This window comes from Fundulus heteroclitus, chromosome 11 (assembly GCF_011125445.2).
Source record: "Fundulus heteroclitus isolate FHET01 chromosome 11, MU-UCD_Fhet_4.1, whole genome shotgun sequence".
Lineage (NCBI taxonomy): Eukaryota > Metazoa > Chordata > Actinopteri > Cyprinodontiformes > Fundulidae > Fundulus > Fundulus heteroclitus.
Window position 1 is genome coordinate 28,742,175 of NC_046371.1, and position 18,352 is coordinate 28,760,526.

At 39.0% G+C, this 18,352-nt stretch overlaps 1 protein-coding gene across 3 annotated transcripts in view; it reads right to left on the minus strand.

Annotated features, from left to right (window-relative positions):
- Positions 1 to 18,352, minus strand: part of LOC105927797 (roundabout homolog 2) — a 136,633-nt gene that overhangs the window by 45,073 nt on the left and 73,208 nt on the right. For 2 of the 3 annotated variants that reach the window (XM_036143345.1, XM_012864740.3), the window contains 7 exons: positions 12,391 to 12,548; positions 12,066 to 12,186; positions 11,799 to 11,937; positions 7,525 to 7,661; positions 5,150 to 5,161; positions 4,546 to 4,670; positions 1,601 to 1,772 (listed from right to left, as the gene is read on the minus strand). In XM_036143345.1, the coding sequence (XP_035999238.1) occupies positions 1,601 to 1,772; positions 4,546 to 4,670; positions 5,150 to 5,161; positions 7,525 to 7,661; positions 11,799 to 11,937; positions 12,066 to 12,186; positions 12,391 to 12,548 (864 nt within the window). The remainder of the gene's footprint in view (positions 1 to 1,600; positions 1,773 to 4,545; positions 4,671 to 5,149; positions 5,162 to 7,524; positions 7,662 to 11,798; positions 11,938 to 12,065; positions 12,187 to 12,390; positions 12,549 to 18,352) is intronic. The other variant, XM_021317585.2, reaches the window with a different exon arrangement.

Consider the following 18,352-nt stretch of genomic DNA (forward strand, 5'->3'; position numbering starts at 1 on the left):
GACATCAGATAAAGATGCCTCCCTTAGGAGGTGTTCTGGGTGCATCCCACTGTGAGAAGACCTCAAGGCAGACACAGAGCTCACTTAGGAATTAAAAGCCCTTTTTGACCAGGGAGCATGATGGATGGATGGATAGATGGATGGAGAATAATTGTGTGATTAGTTGACCTAACACACCATTTATTTTACTGATCTTAAAGTTGGTCTGTGTTTTGTTGGAAAGAAGGAGTATTTTCAGGAAGCTACCACATACAGTGTGCAGCAAGCAGTCACTATCCCAGGTGACTGTAGAGCAAACAGCAATATTAAAGTCTCGTTCTCTTTTCAGATTTGTCGTACTTCTTTATGGAACTGAGTCCTTTTGTCCAGCCTTAACCACCAAAGTAATAAAACCTTATTGTCACAAGTAGCTCTCACACTCCAGAATACTTGTTTTTGCCCCCCCCCCCCCCCCACCCCCACCTGCCTCCAATACCACACAGCTAACTTTATATTCAAAACATTAACAGCTAAATTCTTTAAACACACATTTTGCATGGTGTTATGAAACAGTGTGACTTTACTAAAGTAAATGTTTTGGCCCACATTTTTTCATCCCGGTACCATTCCTTCAACTTTAAAGCTGACTAGCAAACTTGTCAGGAGTGAAATCTAGGCACTGTTATGGCCAGACAAACAGTCCATATTTGCGCCTCTAAAACTTTCCATCCCCTGGTAAACCCTGTTGTACGATGGTCTATGTGGCAATCTTACACCCTTGAATAATTCCACAAATGGCACCGTACGAGATTCCAACTTCTCCCAGGCTCCATGCCAACACTGTCCATCTTTGTTTACACCCATCTGTCAAAGACGTTTCTCCCTCCGCTTGCGTTCCACACCTAATATTTTGATATCGATCCATCTTCTCTGAGTGACAGAACAGGAGTCGTTTTGAGTTCGAAAAAAACACTTCAACAGATGTTAATTTAATAATGTGTGGGCGAAAAAAAAAAAAAAAGTCAAGAAACAAATGTAATGAGGGGCCAAAATAGCTCCCAGCTGGCAGCTGCTGAGCACTTAATGCTGACATTAAAGCTTTGTTAAAAAAAAAAAAAAAAGTGTAAAGTGTCTCTTCACAAAGCAGACTGCATTTTTTTTTTTTTTGGTGTTTTAGACAGTTTCTGCCTTTTAATTTTTCCATCACAGAGAGGTGAAAGTGAATAGATGATGGCATGTGACTGGCTTTTAGAACTTACATGTCTTTGTCAGCAAACTCCGAGTGTGGGCAGATACTGCCATTCACTGTCAGTTGTGCTGCAAGCTCATGTGTTTGCTGTTTTGCATCGAGTTAAAGCGCCAAAGAGATCACAGGTGAAGCTAGACCAACATCAAACACCCACTCCATTTATAATGCAAGTAGCTGGAGTTTGATCAGTGGTGCTGAAATAGAAAAATCTCAATTTATTCAGTGGCTAGGGACTGTATGGCGCATTACAGTGGTGGTAGATCCCATAACGCGAAAAAGAAGAGCTCATATTCATGCATACTCTGAATGCAGAATTTTTCTTCCCCCCCGTAAATGAGGATGGTGTGTATGTGCTATTGCGTCCCGCCTTACCGTCTGCTACCTCCAGCTGGGCCTTGGCCATGATGCTACCTGCCACAGTGAGGGCTTGGCAGATGTAGTAGCCTGCATCTGAGCGCTGTACAGATGATAGGGTCAGCTCTCCGTTCACAGACACTGAGACTCGGTCGTCTCCCTGCGCCGGCTGATTGGGGAACAGAAGATCCTAAGGAGACAAACGTATTTGACGACATTTTTATTAAAATGCAATGTTTTATTTCCAACGAGAATGTGATTTTTGACTAAAACAAGGAGGCTATTACGACATATAATTACACATACATTGACTGTGAAAGAAACTAGCCGCAACAGCCTGATGTGTTTAAAGCGTTGAGACCCTGGTGTAGTTGCTATTTTTTGTCTCTTGTTTTGAAGTGAAGCGCTAAGTAATTCCCAAGTTGCCCTGTCGTGTTGAGCACTTTGAATGGTCTTTACTGAAAAGAGCTTTCTAAATGAGCTCGCCTTTCCTTGACAGAGATGACTAATAAAGATTTCTCGTTGAGCGGGCCAACAACACTTCGTTATAAAAGGATCGAAGAAGCGTGCACCACTTTTAAATTGTTTATCTGGAAGCATTGGAGTACTCAGGAAAAAAAAAAAAAAAAACAGTGACAATGTCAGAGAAGATATGAACGGTTTGCAAGCACTGTTGGCAATTACCTGGGCTAACTGGTAGCCGCTACCGGTGCAATTTAGCATCTTCTTCAGAGCTTCACATCGGCACTATCCCAAAAGGCTATTTTACAGTTATTTAAGAGACTGGACACCTTTCTCTTTTGTAGTTCACATTCCAACATATTTAGACTATTCTCAAAAATATTGCCTTCTCGTCTCATTTTAGGGAACACAATGTAATGTATTATTTTATCTGGAGAGCATAATGTATCATTACACACCTACTGCTCCTGAGTTAAATTCCACTTAGCATTCTCCTTAGACAACCAATCAACCAAACAAACCACGCCACCTGCACACTATACAACGAGTGTTAATCATTCACAGTTCCACATGTTCTTCTTGAAGTAAAAACAAAACAAATCAAATTATTTAAATGACAACAGAAACTAAGATATAATTACTGCAATCAAAACATGTCGTTGTTAACTGATATTTCTAAATGTTGTGTGCAAGTTGGTTGAAAAAAAAAAAAAAAAAAAGAGTCAATGTTTCTTCCGCTTGGTCAAAATTTCAGTTTGGAACCAGAGTGGTAATCATGCTGTGATAACCTGCACTTATGGCCAGGAAATTGAGGCATCAGCGCTGTATGCTTTTGCACCCCAGGCAGACCAGCTGATGGACAGGAAAGGACATTAGCCTGCTTTCATTATGTCTAATGACGCTAATGCAGCACATGACATTGTCTCTTGCAAAGTGAATTGGCTCGTCAGACGGTCATGGATTGATAATAAATGACCACTTCATTATATATAGTGGAACAGAACCACATTCTGTTCTGACCTGGGTTGATCCTTTTAGTCAAAGCCTTTTTCCTTTTTTATATACAGACATTTTAGCTTAAGCTTGAGCTCTTCTCAGATCTCCGTTTGAATAGCAATGGTTGGGGCTAAAGCAAACTGTTGCACATGCGGAACACATATATGACCTGCTGTAAAATATTTTGAAACAGGCTACTGTCAAATTTCTGAATGAATCAATAATCTTTGTGATTATGTAGATTACATAGTTAACATCTCCTTTGCTATATAGTGCATTAAACTGTTGAAACATCACTGCTCCCAATAAGCTCAATAGATTGTTTAGAGCTATGCTGCTAATAGCAGACTTTTTTTTTGTTGTTGCTTTTTTTGTTATGCACAATTATAAATGCACATATTGTACACTTGTACATCTAATTTAAGCCGAGTATGCCCTTTCCAAAAAGTGTACAATATTTTTTTACTTCTGCTGCTTACTTTTTAAATTTCCCCACTGCGCAACAATGAAGGATTATTCTGTTCTAAAGCGGGTTTGAAGGCTCATATTACATTGGGTTGGCATTGCAAGATTGGCAGCAGATCTTTAAATCCGAAAAACAAGGTTGTGACATCTAGGCAAAAGTAATGTTTTCTGGTGCAGCAAAATGTGCTGGTATTAAACATTTCAATTCCACACCTTAGCTTATTATTACTAGTGGTAGTATTTTGTCAGTGCCCAAAATGGAATTGCATCAAAAGAGATACACACATACATTCAAAGACATGACCGGACCTGATGTTTCACAAAATCACCCATTTTTCCTCACATTTTTGTAGATGTTTAGTCCTAAGCAACACGTGTTTTTACCTTGATATATAAATACTTTATCTTTTACTTATCTTATACTTTTAATGCTTTATCTTTAATATTAACATATTAACATTTTACCTGTCAGTATTATTATAATTTGCATATTGTAAAAATAGCCACTCTTTGAAAAACAAAGAAACTACCTTCCTAATACTTACAGATAACTCTGGAGCTCTAACTCAAATGCCAAAGTCGTAAACCTGCAAATTTTTGCAGTTTGATACCGCTAACAAAGTTACACACTTTCTGTTTTAACGAATCTGTATCTAGCGTCTAATATGTAAATCTCTATTTGACAAGATTCCAGATTTTGAAATAGAACTGATCTAAGTTAGTTTAGATGCCACACAAGCTGTGGTCCTATACCACATTCCCAAAAGCAGGGAACGTTTTCTGCATTGTGTCGTTTCATCATACATTATGTTGAACCTACAGATAATACAGATCAACTCTTGTTAAAAGGGGTTCAGAGTTAATGCTTTGTATTCAAATGTCATTAATTTGATCTAATAAGCAAGAAATAACACATACGTTTAAACAAAGTAGAAACCCCTGACTCCCGCCCCAATTGTAGGTCATTTCTTCCGTCTTTAGAACACTTGGTTGTTGCAACTTAAGTGTGACTCGTGTCACAACCTCTTCTGTGTGCTCACCTTGCTGCCCTCTCTTTGCCAGAAAACTGTTGGCTGAGGTTTGCCCTTCGTCACACAGGGAAAGGTAGCTGTCCGTCCCTGGGCCACAATCTGGTCCCGCGGTCGCACAACAAACTGCGGTGCCTCTGAGTTTGAAAATAAATGAAAAAAAAAGCATAAAAACTAGTCACTACTTTTAGACTCTGTCATAAGTACATGTATCTGTACTAAATGTGAAGCTGTCAGATAAAGGAGTTCATGCACTGGGTGTTTTCGTTTCATGTAACCACTTGTTTTATTTTTTTCTAGCCATAAAAGCCAATCTTTTAAAACGGCATAAATTTGGGAATAGTGTTCGTGTCTATTGCAGGACTTGAACTAAAGCACATCAACCACAGCTGAACACCCAGTTTGGAAGAGTTCAGAAGGTAAATTTGAAATATTCCAGTGGAAGTCAGAGGTTGATACAGGGCAGATATGCATGTCTAAAAACTATTCGATGATTGTGCTTGTGGAATGCGACAAGAGCTCATGCATACTGAACATGTCTGTGATTGGAAAACAAAAAAAAGGATAAAAAATAAAATCAAAAATTGCATGCACAATGGGATCACCTCTTACTTACCAACGGGGCGAGCTGGTGACACAACAATGGTGTGGGTGACATTGACACGCAACACAGAGAGAAGGAAAGCAGAGGAGCAGAACAGAGGGACAGGAAAAGAAAGAAATGAAAATCAGAAATGAATGAAATGGAGCTGGGTTTCCATCCATGAAGCTCAGGGACAAGAAGGGTAACTCTCAGTCACCAAAGCAGAGGATGGTATGGACCCTAACCCGCATAACAATACAGAAAACTGTTGGCAAAAAATACCCTAGTTTCACTCCAAATCCTATAAAAAAAATTAAAATAAAAAGAATAAAAACATAATAATAATAATAATAATAATAATAATAATAATAATAATAATAATAATAATAATAATAATACATTCAGGCAGTTGAAAGATCTGTTTGACAACCAAACAGATGTGCAGCATTTGATACAGACCTAAAGCAGAGGAGATTTTAAAACCAATCCATGAACTCAAAGATGAAAAAGATGAATACTTGCAGTTAGGATGAGCTAGTATGACAGTATGATGGTAAAAATATCATGGTTTCCCTGTATTCCTTCATTTACACCAAATAATATGCAGCTAAAATGATATTTTGAATATTACTATATTAACACATATTTAAGAAACCAAATGTGACATAAACACCTTACAAATTTATAATTAGTTCTCTAGTTATTGTATCACTAAATATCTAATGTTGCTATTCGGTTTTTTTATAAACTCAACACAGCCCCATAGAAGAAGGTTCATTTGTTGCTATCACTTGCCAATTTCTTGGATAGCCCGCTTTCAGTAGGCTACTTTAAACCAATATGATGATTTATTTAAGTCGTTTTGAAACTAAACTTTTAGAATCTTGATGTACCTTGATGTTGGTAAGTGGACAATGTGCAATTACAATCACTACATACTCAGCCCGTCTCCAGTAGAAACCTGGGATCACGGCCACATTTGTAAATTATTGACATCAAGGGGTCCCTGACAAAACGCTGAAATGCATCGAGATATGCTACCAGCCAAAATATCAACAAGTCAAATTAAAACAGAGAGCAAACACATGATGTGATTATATTGGTGGCTGTAGCTCTATGTGTGGAGTAAGAACTAAATTATGATTAGAAACAAATTATAACCCTTTGCATACTTTGGGTGATGTGTTGTAAGGGCAATATTGTCACTTCCCTTATCTAGTTAACCCTGTGTTGGAGCATAACTGTCCTTCAGAAGCTCACAGTACCTGTCACTGTCAAGAAAAAAGTAGAATAAGATTCAGCAGACAAAATCTCATTAATAAAATCTAATTTGAATGTACTGACTTTTCCACACATACTCATGGTGTTGATTTTTCTTTACTTAGAGGAAGTATCATATGACGACTCGCCATTGTCTGGTCCCTGTCCTTAAATGACTTGAATCCTTGTCTGGGAGAAAAAAAGCCTTGATTTTCAAATGAAATGTTAATGTTATACATCATGTGTGATGAGGTGCTGCAGTTACAGCTTTCCGTGGAAATGAAATGGAATAAATACATTTTAAATATTAAAGTCTGACCTTTTTTTTTCCTGGCAAAATCTTATAATAACACTGCTTACTTTAGGGTGCAACATCATAAGATGTTTTTAATGGTATGGTGCTCCAGAGAAAATCTAGAGTACACAATGACTTTTGCCACACATTTGAGCCTGTGAACTACATTAATTGAAACATTAATGACTTTATTGTGTAGATATGTTTCGTATATGGTAGTTGTCAATATCACCTGGTTATAGAAAAAACACAATATTTATGTTTATGCTTGCATACAAAACATGTTCAAATTACCCATCATTTCCAGCTAATTTTTACAAACGTTTCATAAATCCAATGGGAAATTTCATTATTGGGAATATTTAAAATATTTCTGAGGCCCAATCATGAGTATTTTCCAGACATTTGACACAAACTTGCCCTCCAGCTCACCCTTTGCAACCCTAGCTCCTAATGAGTTGAATTATGGATCAGATACACTGTCTTTTGTTGCTAAATTGCGTTTAGCAGATGGCTACATTATATATTATGTTCTATTTTTCAAAATAAGTGGATTAGCATTCTCCAGTTAATATGTTACTATGACATTAAGAGACCAAAGGGGAGGGAGGTTTCACACTTGAAATAAGTTTAGTGTCTGGGCCCTGAGCAATCAGCAACATAAAACTCCTATATACTCCAGAAAACCTGAGCCAAGGCCCAGCAGTTCAACAGGATGGCAGTAAGATATCTACAAATAGCAATAAAGAGGTGAAGTCATCGGGACTTGCTTTAGGAGAAGTAAAAAAAAAAAGAAAATATCAGGGAATGGTTATTTGCTTTGCCACACCCAGGACGACTAGCAATTACCTACCTCTGATGGTCAAATAGGCTGAGGCCTCCGCTTTACCCACACGATTCTCTGCTATGCACGTAAATGTCCCTTGATCACTGACGGATGCCTTTTTGATCCTCAGCAGGAAGTCCTCTCTTTCATATCTGATGTCATACCTGGAGAAAAGGAGTCAAACAAGAAACATTACACAGGTGTAACGCAAATGAAAGTTCAAAAGCATCTGCAGTTTATGCAAATAAAAAAAAAACAATTATTACTGTGAAGTAAATGAGCAAAGCAAACACTTCGACTAAGTGACTGCTGTGTAAACTTGTCTGTGTGATGTTTTGCATGAAAGCTTTTAAAAAGGAAGTGTCATTTTTGATAGAAAAACAACAGACTTTCTCGGGCAATTGCTGTGGTGGGATGAAAAGAAGAGCAATTAAACTCAGAGATGAAGGCGCAGGAAAATGAAAGGGGCTTTCAGCTAGAACCCCGATTGTTCCACTATTTCAATATTCATAAAGAAGCACAGCCCACACTGTAGTGTGCATTCTTGTGTAGTTCATGAGAGTGTATGCGACAGAAAGAGAGAGAGAGAGAGATAGATGGCAAAGGAAAAGACTAGAGAGGGAGTGAGAAAGAGCGAGCGCGAGAGAGTGAGAGAGAGAAAGAGAGAGAGAGAGTTAGACAAACACTCGGAGAGTAAGGGAGTGGCACAGTCTGACAAACTGAATTTTTATGACTGGGCCAAGCAGTAAAACATGACTAATTCATAGAGATGCTCCATGCATCTGAGTGTATCCATCAGCGGAGTGAACGTAAGGAGGCGGCAGCGTAGTTAGAGTGGGAGAACCATCTCAGCCAGCTGAGTTTAGATAAGCGCCTCGGAGGGCCTGGAGACGAAATGAGTAGAGCAGCAAGGAGTTAGGTCTCCCTCTCTTGGGTCCCTTTTGGCATGAAAGATCTTGTGAAATTGTCTAGCCAGCCATACTGATTCAAAGATGGAAGACAAGTCAGGCAGAGAAATGGCACAGGGGGTGAGAAAAAGTCACATTTGAAGAAGATGCTCCGAATAGTGCCAGCTGAATATCGAAGTGGGGGTGGGGGGTGCGGGAGGGGGGGGCGGGGGGGGGGGACCACGGGATGTTGTGGAGGTCTTTCCAGAGTCTGGTGAGGACTCCATTCACAGCGCATCTCTGACCCAGATACATATTTCCCAGGAGGCTGGTAGGTTTTGGACAAGAATGAAAGAAGTGGAAGGAGGGAAGTGAGGCGAGGTAGTTCTAAAAGTAGGACATTATTTCAGTGAGCGGGTACTTAGGCAGAGGGCACAACCTAGGCAGGTAGACAGGTTACCAGACAGAGGGTTGAGTTGGTATTGTGATTGTGAACATCTTCATCTACCATGACATTATTGGTAATCACTGCTCAAATGAAAAACATTGGCCACGCACCCAACAGCTGGTCGGAGCATGTCACAAATCTGTTATTAAAGGCGATGTTTGAAAAACTAAAACAGACTTGAGAGTGAAAAACATATTTGGATTGTCTGCTAGTGGTGTAAAATTCTCCAAAGGGGCACGAAGAAGGACAATTGTTAAACCAGCAGCAGGGCAACCAACAAATTGCTGTGTGACAATGAATTATAGCATCTATTTTATGATAAATGCTGATATATTACTGAAAGTTAATAATGGGTCTGATAGAATAGCCAGAAATAAATCTCCTAAACATTCATTTGGTCAGCAAAAACTGTATAATCTGATGGGATTTATTTATTTATTTATTTTTTTGTCAGCATGATAAAGAAGCCTGCCATCGAATGAGATATGTTTGCTAAAGGTTTCACGGCCTTTAAACACACATCTCAATCCAGTTCAGCAAAAAAGAGAGTAATAACGTAGCTTACAAAATCTAAAGAGATCGTCCTTCATCACAAGTTGGCTTTTGTGGTGTTGTAAGCACTCAGTGACTCTAACAGCAGACAACTGTTAGAGAAATGCCAATTCAGAGAATTTGGGGAATTCTGCTCAATAAGTCCACCCGGCTGCTACTGAGAGCAAAACCCACAAAGGAGTATTTTTCTACTCTCTAAACTACACAAATTAAAAGTTTTTAAATTGGTTTAAGTCAGTGGTCCTCAAGTGTTTTCTGTTGCTCCCCCCTTTGAAGAAGAAAACATTTTCACCCCCCCCCCCCCCTCATCCCAACAACATGGATGAACAATTATATTTTTACCATTTTCTGTTTTAATGCATTAATGTTTTAATGTTCTGAAGTTTACCCAGAATCCCCTTTAAAATTTATAACATATATATGGGTTCATTTATAACAGGGGTCACCGACATGGTGCCCACGGGGACCGAGGAGCCTGCGAGGACCACATGTGGGACCCACAAAACCCACCAGTGAGCTGCATCTAAAACTTTAATGTATTCCATTACTCTTCTTGTTTAATGGCACTATAGATTTCAAAATGACAAAATGTACAACAAAGCATACATTTTTTTATTTATCTTACATAAAGTTAAGGTGAACTCTGACTCTTCTAGTTCAAAGGTCAGTACTGATGCCCTTCCTATGACAACGCCAATGAAGGTTGGTGACCCTTGTTTTACAACATATACCAATGGTATTTAACAATTACAATGTTTCAACATTGTCACATTTTAACTGTGTAAAATTAACAATATAAAAGTTTTTTTGGCCCAAATCATACCTGCAGTCAACTTTTAACTAGCTATGAACCAAATTTGGCAAAAAATAATATAAAGCCATTAATATCAAAAACAAACTTCAGTGGCATTATTAGTACAGTGTAAAACAACTGTATTTCAAAAATGACAGGTGGTATGAAGATGGATACATTTGGTTGAGCTGTTTGAAGTTGATTTGTTGTATGCTTTTAGTTGTAGCTAGCTAGACTCCGATTCTCAAAACCGAAATCACGCAACAAACTGTGTTTAACGGGCTAAAAAATGTGGATTTTGCATGATATATCCCATTTAAACTGGAGAGATACAAAGGAAGTGGAACAGTCGTGTTTATCCACCAACAGCCTTTGTTTCACCAGAGATTGTGATTCCAGTGACAAGACTAAACATACATTTTTATTTTATTTGTTCAGGTTGGACATCCTATTTAATGACAAAAACAGGACAAACTTGCATGCCCTACCATTAAACTGTTTATAACATCTAGTTAAATGAAGGGCGATGAATCGTATTTTTGCAAATATGGCATTCCCTCTAGAGATGCTCAGTAAAATAAGACATCTTCTGTCGAAGTTCCTGCTGGAGAAAGATGACTCACAAGTTAGTGGTTTTCAGTGTCAGAAAGGCGTGGATGAAGTCAGAGGAATTGCTAAAGGTGTAAAAAGCTAATAGAAAGAAAATTGTGTTTTCGTTCGAGGCTCGGGGGCTGTTCACACATGCTACCACTTTTAAACAGGGGTGTAAGACTTCAGTAAATCCCAGAAAAGCTGAAATAAGTACAGCGAAGATGCTCAGCTTTATACTTATGGCCTTTTAACCCCTGTTATCCTGTTGGATATGGACATGTTGGCATCTTTATCACAAGTAAGGGTAAGCATCTGCAGTCCCTTCTTATGGAACATGCAGCACAGCCAAATTGTCTAACTTGTGGCAAATGATTGTTGAAGAAGGTGATGCCATCCTACAGCGTAGTGCGACCAAACCGGTGGCCGCCATTAGGAGGAGGAGCCAGATTGCTTTGGTTGAGCGCTGTTCTCTCGTGAAGTTCTAAGATCCCTGTTTGTTGAATGGACACATTTTTGCCAATATGTCTTCTTTCTTCAAACTTTAGTCATCCAATACAATTAATGGCAATAATCAAGGGCCCATGTCTGAATAAGTTGCTTGACATTGGCAGAGAGGATTTGGCAATGCTTTCAGAAGTAACTACAGTGGATGTCGATGGTTCACACACACTCCAGCTAATTCCAGTTCAGATAAAACAGTTAACATTTCTTTAAAGAAGTTGCTACTGACATCAGACAAATAACGTCTCATTGCAGCACTGTTCACTCGTCACATAATCAGGAATGTGTCTGAAATAACCACCTGACATTAAGTGAGGAGTCATAATGCTATGGCTGATCAGTGTATTTAATGTTAACCCCACAACGTCCAGTAATGACTTGAAATGATTAATATCCAATCCATCTGGAAGGGCACGGAATGGACTCTGTGGTAAATTCTGATGTCAGCTGTTTGTGTTCTTACACTGGGTTGCATCAGACCTGCTCACGTGCTTACTGGGAATTGTACAGATTCACTCCCAGCCCTCACCTGCCACGAGGAACATCCACATCCTCCTTTTTCCAGCGCAGAGCAGGCGGTGGGTCGCCATGGACCTGACATCTGAACTCTACGCTCTCGTCAACCAGAACCACCTGGTTCACAGGACGTTGCAGAAACGCTGGTCTTTCTAAATGAGGATTGCACACAGCACAAGTGTTAATTATATAAATGGGGCTTAATACTGTTCGTGCATTGAGAGGCAGAAATTATATTTTATTTTTAAACCATGCACCGAGTACAGGAAATATTTCCTACCAAAGACTGAAAGTTGTGCTTTATCACTTTCTCTTTCTCCAACCATGTTAGAGGCCACACACACGTAAATCCCTGAATCACTCTTCTTAGAATTCGAAATGGTCAGCTTTCCACCTCGAACCTAAAGAGGGCGAAGCAATGCGCTTTGCTCAAAACAAACTCTGTTAAACTGCAACACATAGAATGTTTGATGAAGCCACAGACAAAATGAAAGAAAATATTTTATCTTTTTTTTTTTAGACTTGTTAAAAAATTTTAAAAGAAAAAGCTACACAAATATTATTTTTATTGATTTTTAAGACTACATCCTTTTCTGATAGCCCACCGTGATCCTTTCATCCTTGAGGTCCAGTCGGGTTTTATCTTTTCTCCAAAAGATGGTTGGTTCAGGATGCCCACGCGGAGGCTGACACTCAAAACTTGCAGTTTCCCCGACCGCAACCACGACATCCTGCGGGTTCTGACGGAAGTCATCGCGCAACACTAGGACCAAAAACAAAAGAAACAGAATTACATTTTAACTGTAAGGATGTGTCATTCATTTAGCTGACTTTCAATAGCTGCTTTGGATTTCATAAAGTCAGTCTTGGACTAAGTCTTGGACAATTTTCTAAATTGTATGTCAAAACGGATAGCCTCACTGGAACCTTAGCAAGATGTCTATCTTCAGCCTAACTATTTCCCTCATAGGCCATTTGTATGAGAACTCAGCAGATATGTAAAACACATTTTGAATCCAGAAAACTGGCTGTAGGCTTTATAGTCCAAAACATTCTTATGCAAAGTTGAAAAATAAAAGAAACCCACCCAAGGGAAAGATATAGTTCAGATCAAGAAAAATATCACATACAAAACTTTTGAATTCACTTCCAGCTTGGAATGCTAATTCAAATAGTTCATATTAAACAGTGTAAAATTAATAGTCTTATACATCAGGGTATAGTACAGTACAGTAATGTATGATTTAGTCAAATGACAAGTTAACTTAGAATCAACCTAAAAAGTAGGTAAGTAGATGTAGAAATGAAAATAGTTCTACTGCAATTAATTCATATAAAATAGTATGTGTCAATTAGCATAATTGTGATTTTGCAAAAAAATAAAATAAATAAATAAAAAGACTATTATTAATTAATGCGAGATGTTTCCCGGTCCTCAGATTAAATCTAACTAAACTATCCTAATGGTACGTTCTTTTTTATTTTTATTATTATTTTTTTTTAATTTTCAATGTAAAATCATGCTACTAACGTGTAAAAAGCATGATGCTAATGCTTTTTTTTTTTTTTACAACTTTTGACCAGGATTACAAATAAGTTTGGAGGGTTTCTATGTTAATTCATAAATTAGCTTATAATGATGAATAGGTCTGTGGTTAATCTTACAAACCCAGACCTGTGTATAAAACAGCAAAAACACCCAATTCCTAATATCAGTCCCATGGCCACCTGACGAACTGTTCTAGTTAAGAATAACATCTGATTTCCACGTGAGGAGTATGAGCAAAAAGCCTTCTATGTAATATCTCCTTTGGTAAAAAATAAATAAATAACTAAGTGGCTTGTGATCAGCGAAAACATTCATGAGCTGAGCCACAAGCTAAGTCGATTTCAAGGCAGACATGTTATAAAATATTATATGTCAGCATCAATTCTAGGGTAGGTCCACTGTGGGCTGCAAACGGTTGAGAGTAAAAATGCTGCAAAGTCCACAGTGATGAGATTGAAAGAGTTATTCATCGTTCCAATAAAATCTCTAGTTCGGTTGAGGCTGTTTTTCTGATAAAACCTTGGAAACAGAAAGCAGATAGAAAATGAGCATGTCCTTCTGCAACAGACACAGCCCCAGACCTTGGACTCCTGAAAAGACATTCGCAACACACTGTACAGATTTAAAGAGAAAGTACGAGTGAGTAGGGATATCAACCGGATCCAACAGCCATTTACACAGACTCGTGAAATAGCAGGAGAACAGGTGCAAGGCCTCATTTAGGAGCAAGGGTGCACACATTTCAAAGTATCTCAGTGATAGCAGCAAATTTCACAGACGTGTTCCTGCACAGTGACAGTACTGGTTTTGAAAAAAAAACAAAAAAAAAAACACATTACACCCCTGCACTACTGTCTGCAATAGAATCAACACTAGCTGGAAGGAGGCCAAACACTATATTATACGAAAAAGAAAGATCCTAAAAATCAAGCCAGCACTGGATGAAATATAGCACTGTTCCATTTTTATCTCACATCTAGTCACTTTTTAGTTCATTAGAATTCCATTTTGAGCAGTTTTATCATTCTCACGTCAACATGTTCATTTATCTAAGAATATCTGCATCTTATTTTCAGTATTCAAAGACATTAAAAGAAAATCCACCATTTTAAAAACAATTACCGCAAATGCCAAGAGAATGCATTGTGACCAGATGTATGAGGTAGTTTAAGTGAAGTTAAAAGGCAAAAGCTTCAAAGCTCCCTAGTGCTGTCAGAACTGTTAAACAAATATCTGTTTAAAAGCTGCCGCTGCTTTAAGTAGCTACAGGAAGGACTGCACTGTACGCCATCATTGGGATTAGGTTTAAAAATAGAGATTGTAATTTGGATCCTGGAATGAGTTGTACCCTCTTTGCATTAATAGCTTATGACATGTTGTTTTTGTGAAAAGCCTTGCTGTAGGCCCGTTTTAAATAATAAAGCACAGTGTATGACAGCAATCACAAGCCACGAAAATAAAATACCAATGCTCTTTACCTTTTTTTTCTTCAAAGAGCTATCGGCTTGTGCATAAAAAAAAAAGTAGCTGCAGACTGTCATTTCTGCTTTAGTGTGTGAAGAATTAATGAAAACTGGAGAGATTAATTATATCTCACCGCGATAGTTTGTAAAACTCAGAGCAGCATAAACTTGCATGGTGCTCAGTCTGTTTTTTATCCTCATTACTGCCATAAGCTGTTCTGCTGATATACTGTAGCATGAATTCCAAGTCCCAGAGGACACCTCTAGTGAAAAGGAAATCAGGAGGCAGCCAGTGGCCCTTTGGCCCAGCTGTCAATCACAGCCTGCAGTAAATGAGTCTCAGTTGCAACACTACTTTGGCAAAGACATATGCCTGGTTGGCTGTCATGTTGTACTATACGCTTAGTGACCCATTCCATGCAGGCAACGCTACACTCATCCAGGCACGCAACAGCATTCCCTGTCCCCGTGTTGACAGTGTTTCTGTAAATCCTGTCCCAGGAGGCTTTAAAACTGAGACGTAAACAAGGGACACTTGAAAACTAGACAACTGGGTACGTGAAGTGTAAAGACAATGATGGACAAGTTGATGAAAACTAAAGCAAACTCTGTGGTTTGAACGATTCTGGTGAGTAACGAGACAGAGAGGGAAAAGTAATGGAAAGAGAGAGGAAACCCCTTGAACTCTTGAACATTTTGTATTTCTTCTAACACAGACTTCAAAGGGGCCTAGTCACGTACAGTACTATTAACTTTGCCTGAAGGCTCAATTCTCGTGGTATTTCTGCGTTTACAAGCACATGAGAACCCATCCTGTCCCACTCCCGACTCGATTGTTTGAGAGCTGTGGTGAAAGTAAGAGTTGCCGAGCCAACAGCCAAACCAAAATAAATATGATAGTGCAGGAGGATGCACACGTAGCTGCTGCTATTACATTTGTTTTGTCAGAATCCACCATTGTCATGAGTGTCCCTATCCAAATAGGGCGCCCTGACCAGCATAACTTGTTGTGATTTCTCATGGGGCTACAACATTTTCATTTGATACCGTGATTGGATAAAACCAAACCTTGGTAGGCGGGCACTAGGTGTCGCTACACCCAGTTCTGCAAAACGTCCCTCCTTTCAACCAAATGGATTTAATGGGAACAGGCCCAGATTGATAAATGCAGAACGGATAGTGCTACACATTATCAATTTGACTTGCCTGTTTAACAGATTATGACTTTAAATAAAACCAAAAAAACATATATTCTTCTTCAAAAAAGACATCATATGACAAGTGTTCGTCCTGATAGTGTTGACTTAGTTCTTTTTGAGCCTGAAAAGAACTTTGCACAGAGCGTGATCAGCAGACAATGACAGTGTCATGCCATCGGCCGTTGTTCAACATGCAGTACCACGGAACTATCAGAAACCAAGATGGCAACAATTGACATAGTTACTTTAAGAGCCAGTAGACCATCCTGCAATGCCTCGAAGTAAAGTGACAGCTTAGCGCAAGTCAGCTCTTAAGGTGCGTTCAGATTGAGCGCAAATGTGTCAGGCCGAGGAACAGATTTACATGATATCCCTATGCTCAGGTGCCACAACAGAGCGCAGTGATGCAAAGTGACACTACGCAAGACCACAGAGGCAATTCTAACGACGCAAAACGCACTATTTTGGTGATTAAAGCGAAGCCAGAGCAACACAACACCTACAGTTGTTGGAGTCGAAAAAAGATGAACATTTTTGTCTTGTCGCACCACAACAACCAGTCAGGAACTATATGTAGCTGTGACATGGGGTAAAGGACTGTGGTGGAGACAAAGCAGTTTTCATTCAACACGGAAGAAAAGCTGATTGTGGCGGTCTGCGATTGGCCTGAGTTGTATTACTCAACCAATAGTTACTACTAAGACAAGTCCAGAATGGAGCAAATCTATAGAAGAGTGAGTGAGGAGGCTGGAGTGGCAGTTAAGTCAAAGTGTCACTAGATAGCACCATTGAACTGCTGTATTTCTAGCTCGTCGCTTGCTGTACAATTGTTGTTGCCTGCTGTGCAAATGGCAGGCGATAACGTCAGGAGAGTAACAGCACTTTGTCGCGCCATTGTGAACGCACCTTTATACCTGTTGGCATCAAATATTTTTTTGCACTTTTTTCACACTTGATTTTGGACTTTTTCTCGTTTTCTTTCTTCGCACCACTGTTGGATATCTCTGACTAGCCCGGCTCTATTGCTTCCCCCGTTTTACTCCTTGCACACGTGCTTGCACACGTGTAATTCAGGTACAATATTCGTAGGCAGGTTTATCGTACCTTAGTCATGTGGCCTTGTTATGGTAAATATGCACAAAAGCACTTTGTTTACCAACAAATAGAGCAAAAACAAAGTGTAAAGCACAGAAATAAAATATAATGAGCCAACAGGGTGCAAAAATTTAATCAGAAAACCTCTGTATGCAACCAGAGTGAGCTACTGGTATAGAAATGTATGGTCATGAATTGGCCCCTTTAATGTATTTAATTAGTTAGTGGAGTTGAAGGGAAAATATACATGTTTATCAATAAATCTTTTATACAAATCTGAAAAGTATGCAGTGTGTTTGTATTTAGCCCTCATGAGTAAATCCTAACACCTTCTTTTGGGATATCTAGATAACTGTTGCCCATTCTTATTTGAAAGTTTGTTCATTTGACTTGGATTGAATACAAATGGAGATCTTTCCACACGTCCTCAATTTGACATAGTTTTAGACTTTGACTGAGCTGTTCTAAAACCCAAATGTGGTTTAAATCAAACCACATTTGGGTTACAGGTATGTTTAGCGTTGCAATGATTTTCCAGTGATTTATTTATATCCAGCCTACCATCACATCTATTAGCTCTCACCAGCTTATGTGGGCCATGTGAAGAAAACATCCCCACAGTATGATGCTGCCACAACCATGTTTCATTGTGGAACTCTTCTTCACAGGGTAATGTGCATTCTTAGTTCTCCATCTCCCAAACTGTTTCCCATACTGTCAGCCAAAAACCTGTATTTGTCTCTGATTTTTCCAGAGCAACTTCCTGCTTGTGTTTGCTGTTTCCTTTACCTTACGTGTGGCAACAATAAACAGAAGTTCTTATGGCTTTCTTTCACCGATTGCTTTCTTTTTGTCACTCTTCCATGAAGGTCAGATTTGTAGGATCCGTGGCTCATCAAGTTTTGATTTCTGCAGCTCTTCTAGAGTCATTCTGGCCTCTTGGCTGCTTCTCTGATTATTGTTGTCCTGTCAGTTTGGGTAGACGACCATGTATGGGTAAGTTTTCAGTTGTGCTATACACCATTTTGATATGAAGACCTGAACAGTATACTGTGGGATGTTCAAAGCTTGGGATATTGTTTTGCAAACCTGCTTTATACTTCTTCTGGTTTTCTGATTGAGACTGTACACGCCTAACCTCTTTATTAAGGTGGATGGTTAGGTCATGGTAGGTTTCCAGATGAGATGACCCTTTCCAATGTTGAATGAAATTGCACACAAGGGAACTCTGTTTTAATAATTTATAAAGGTGCATGGCTGC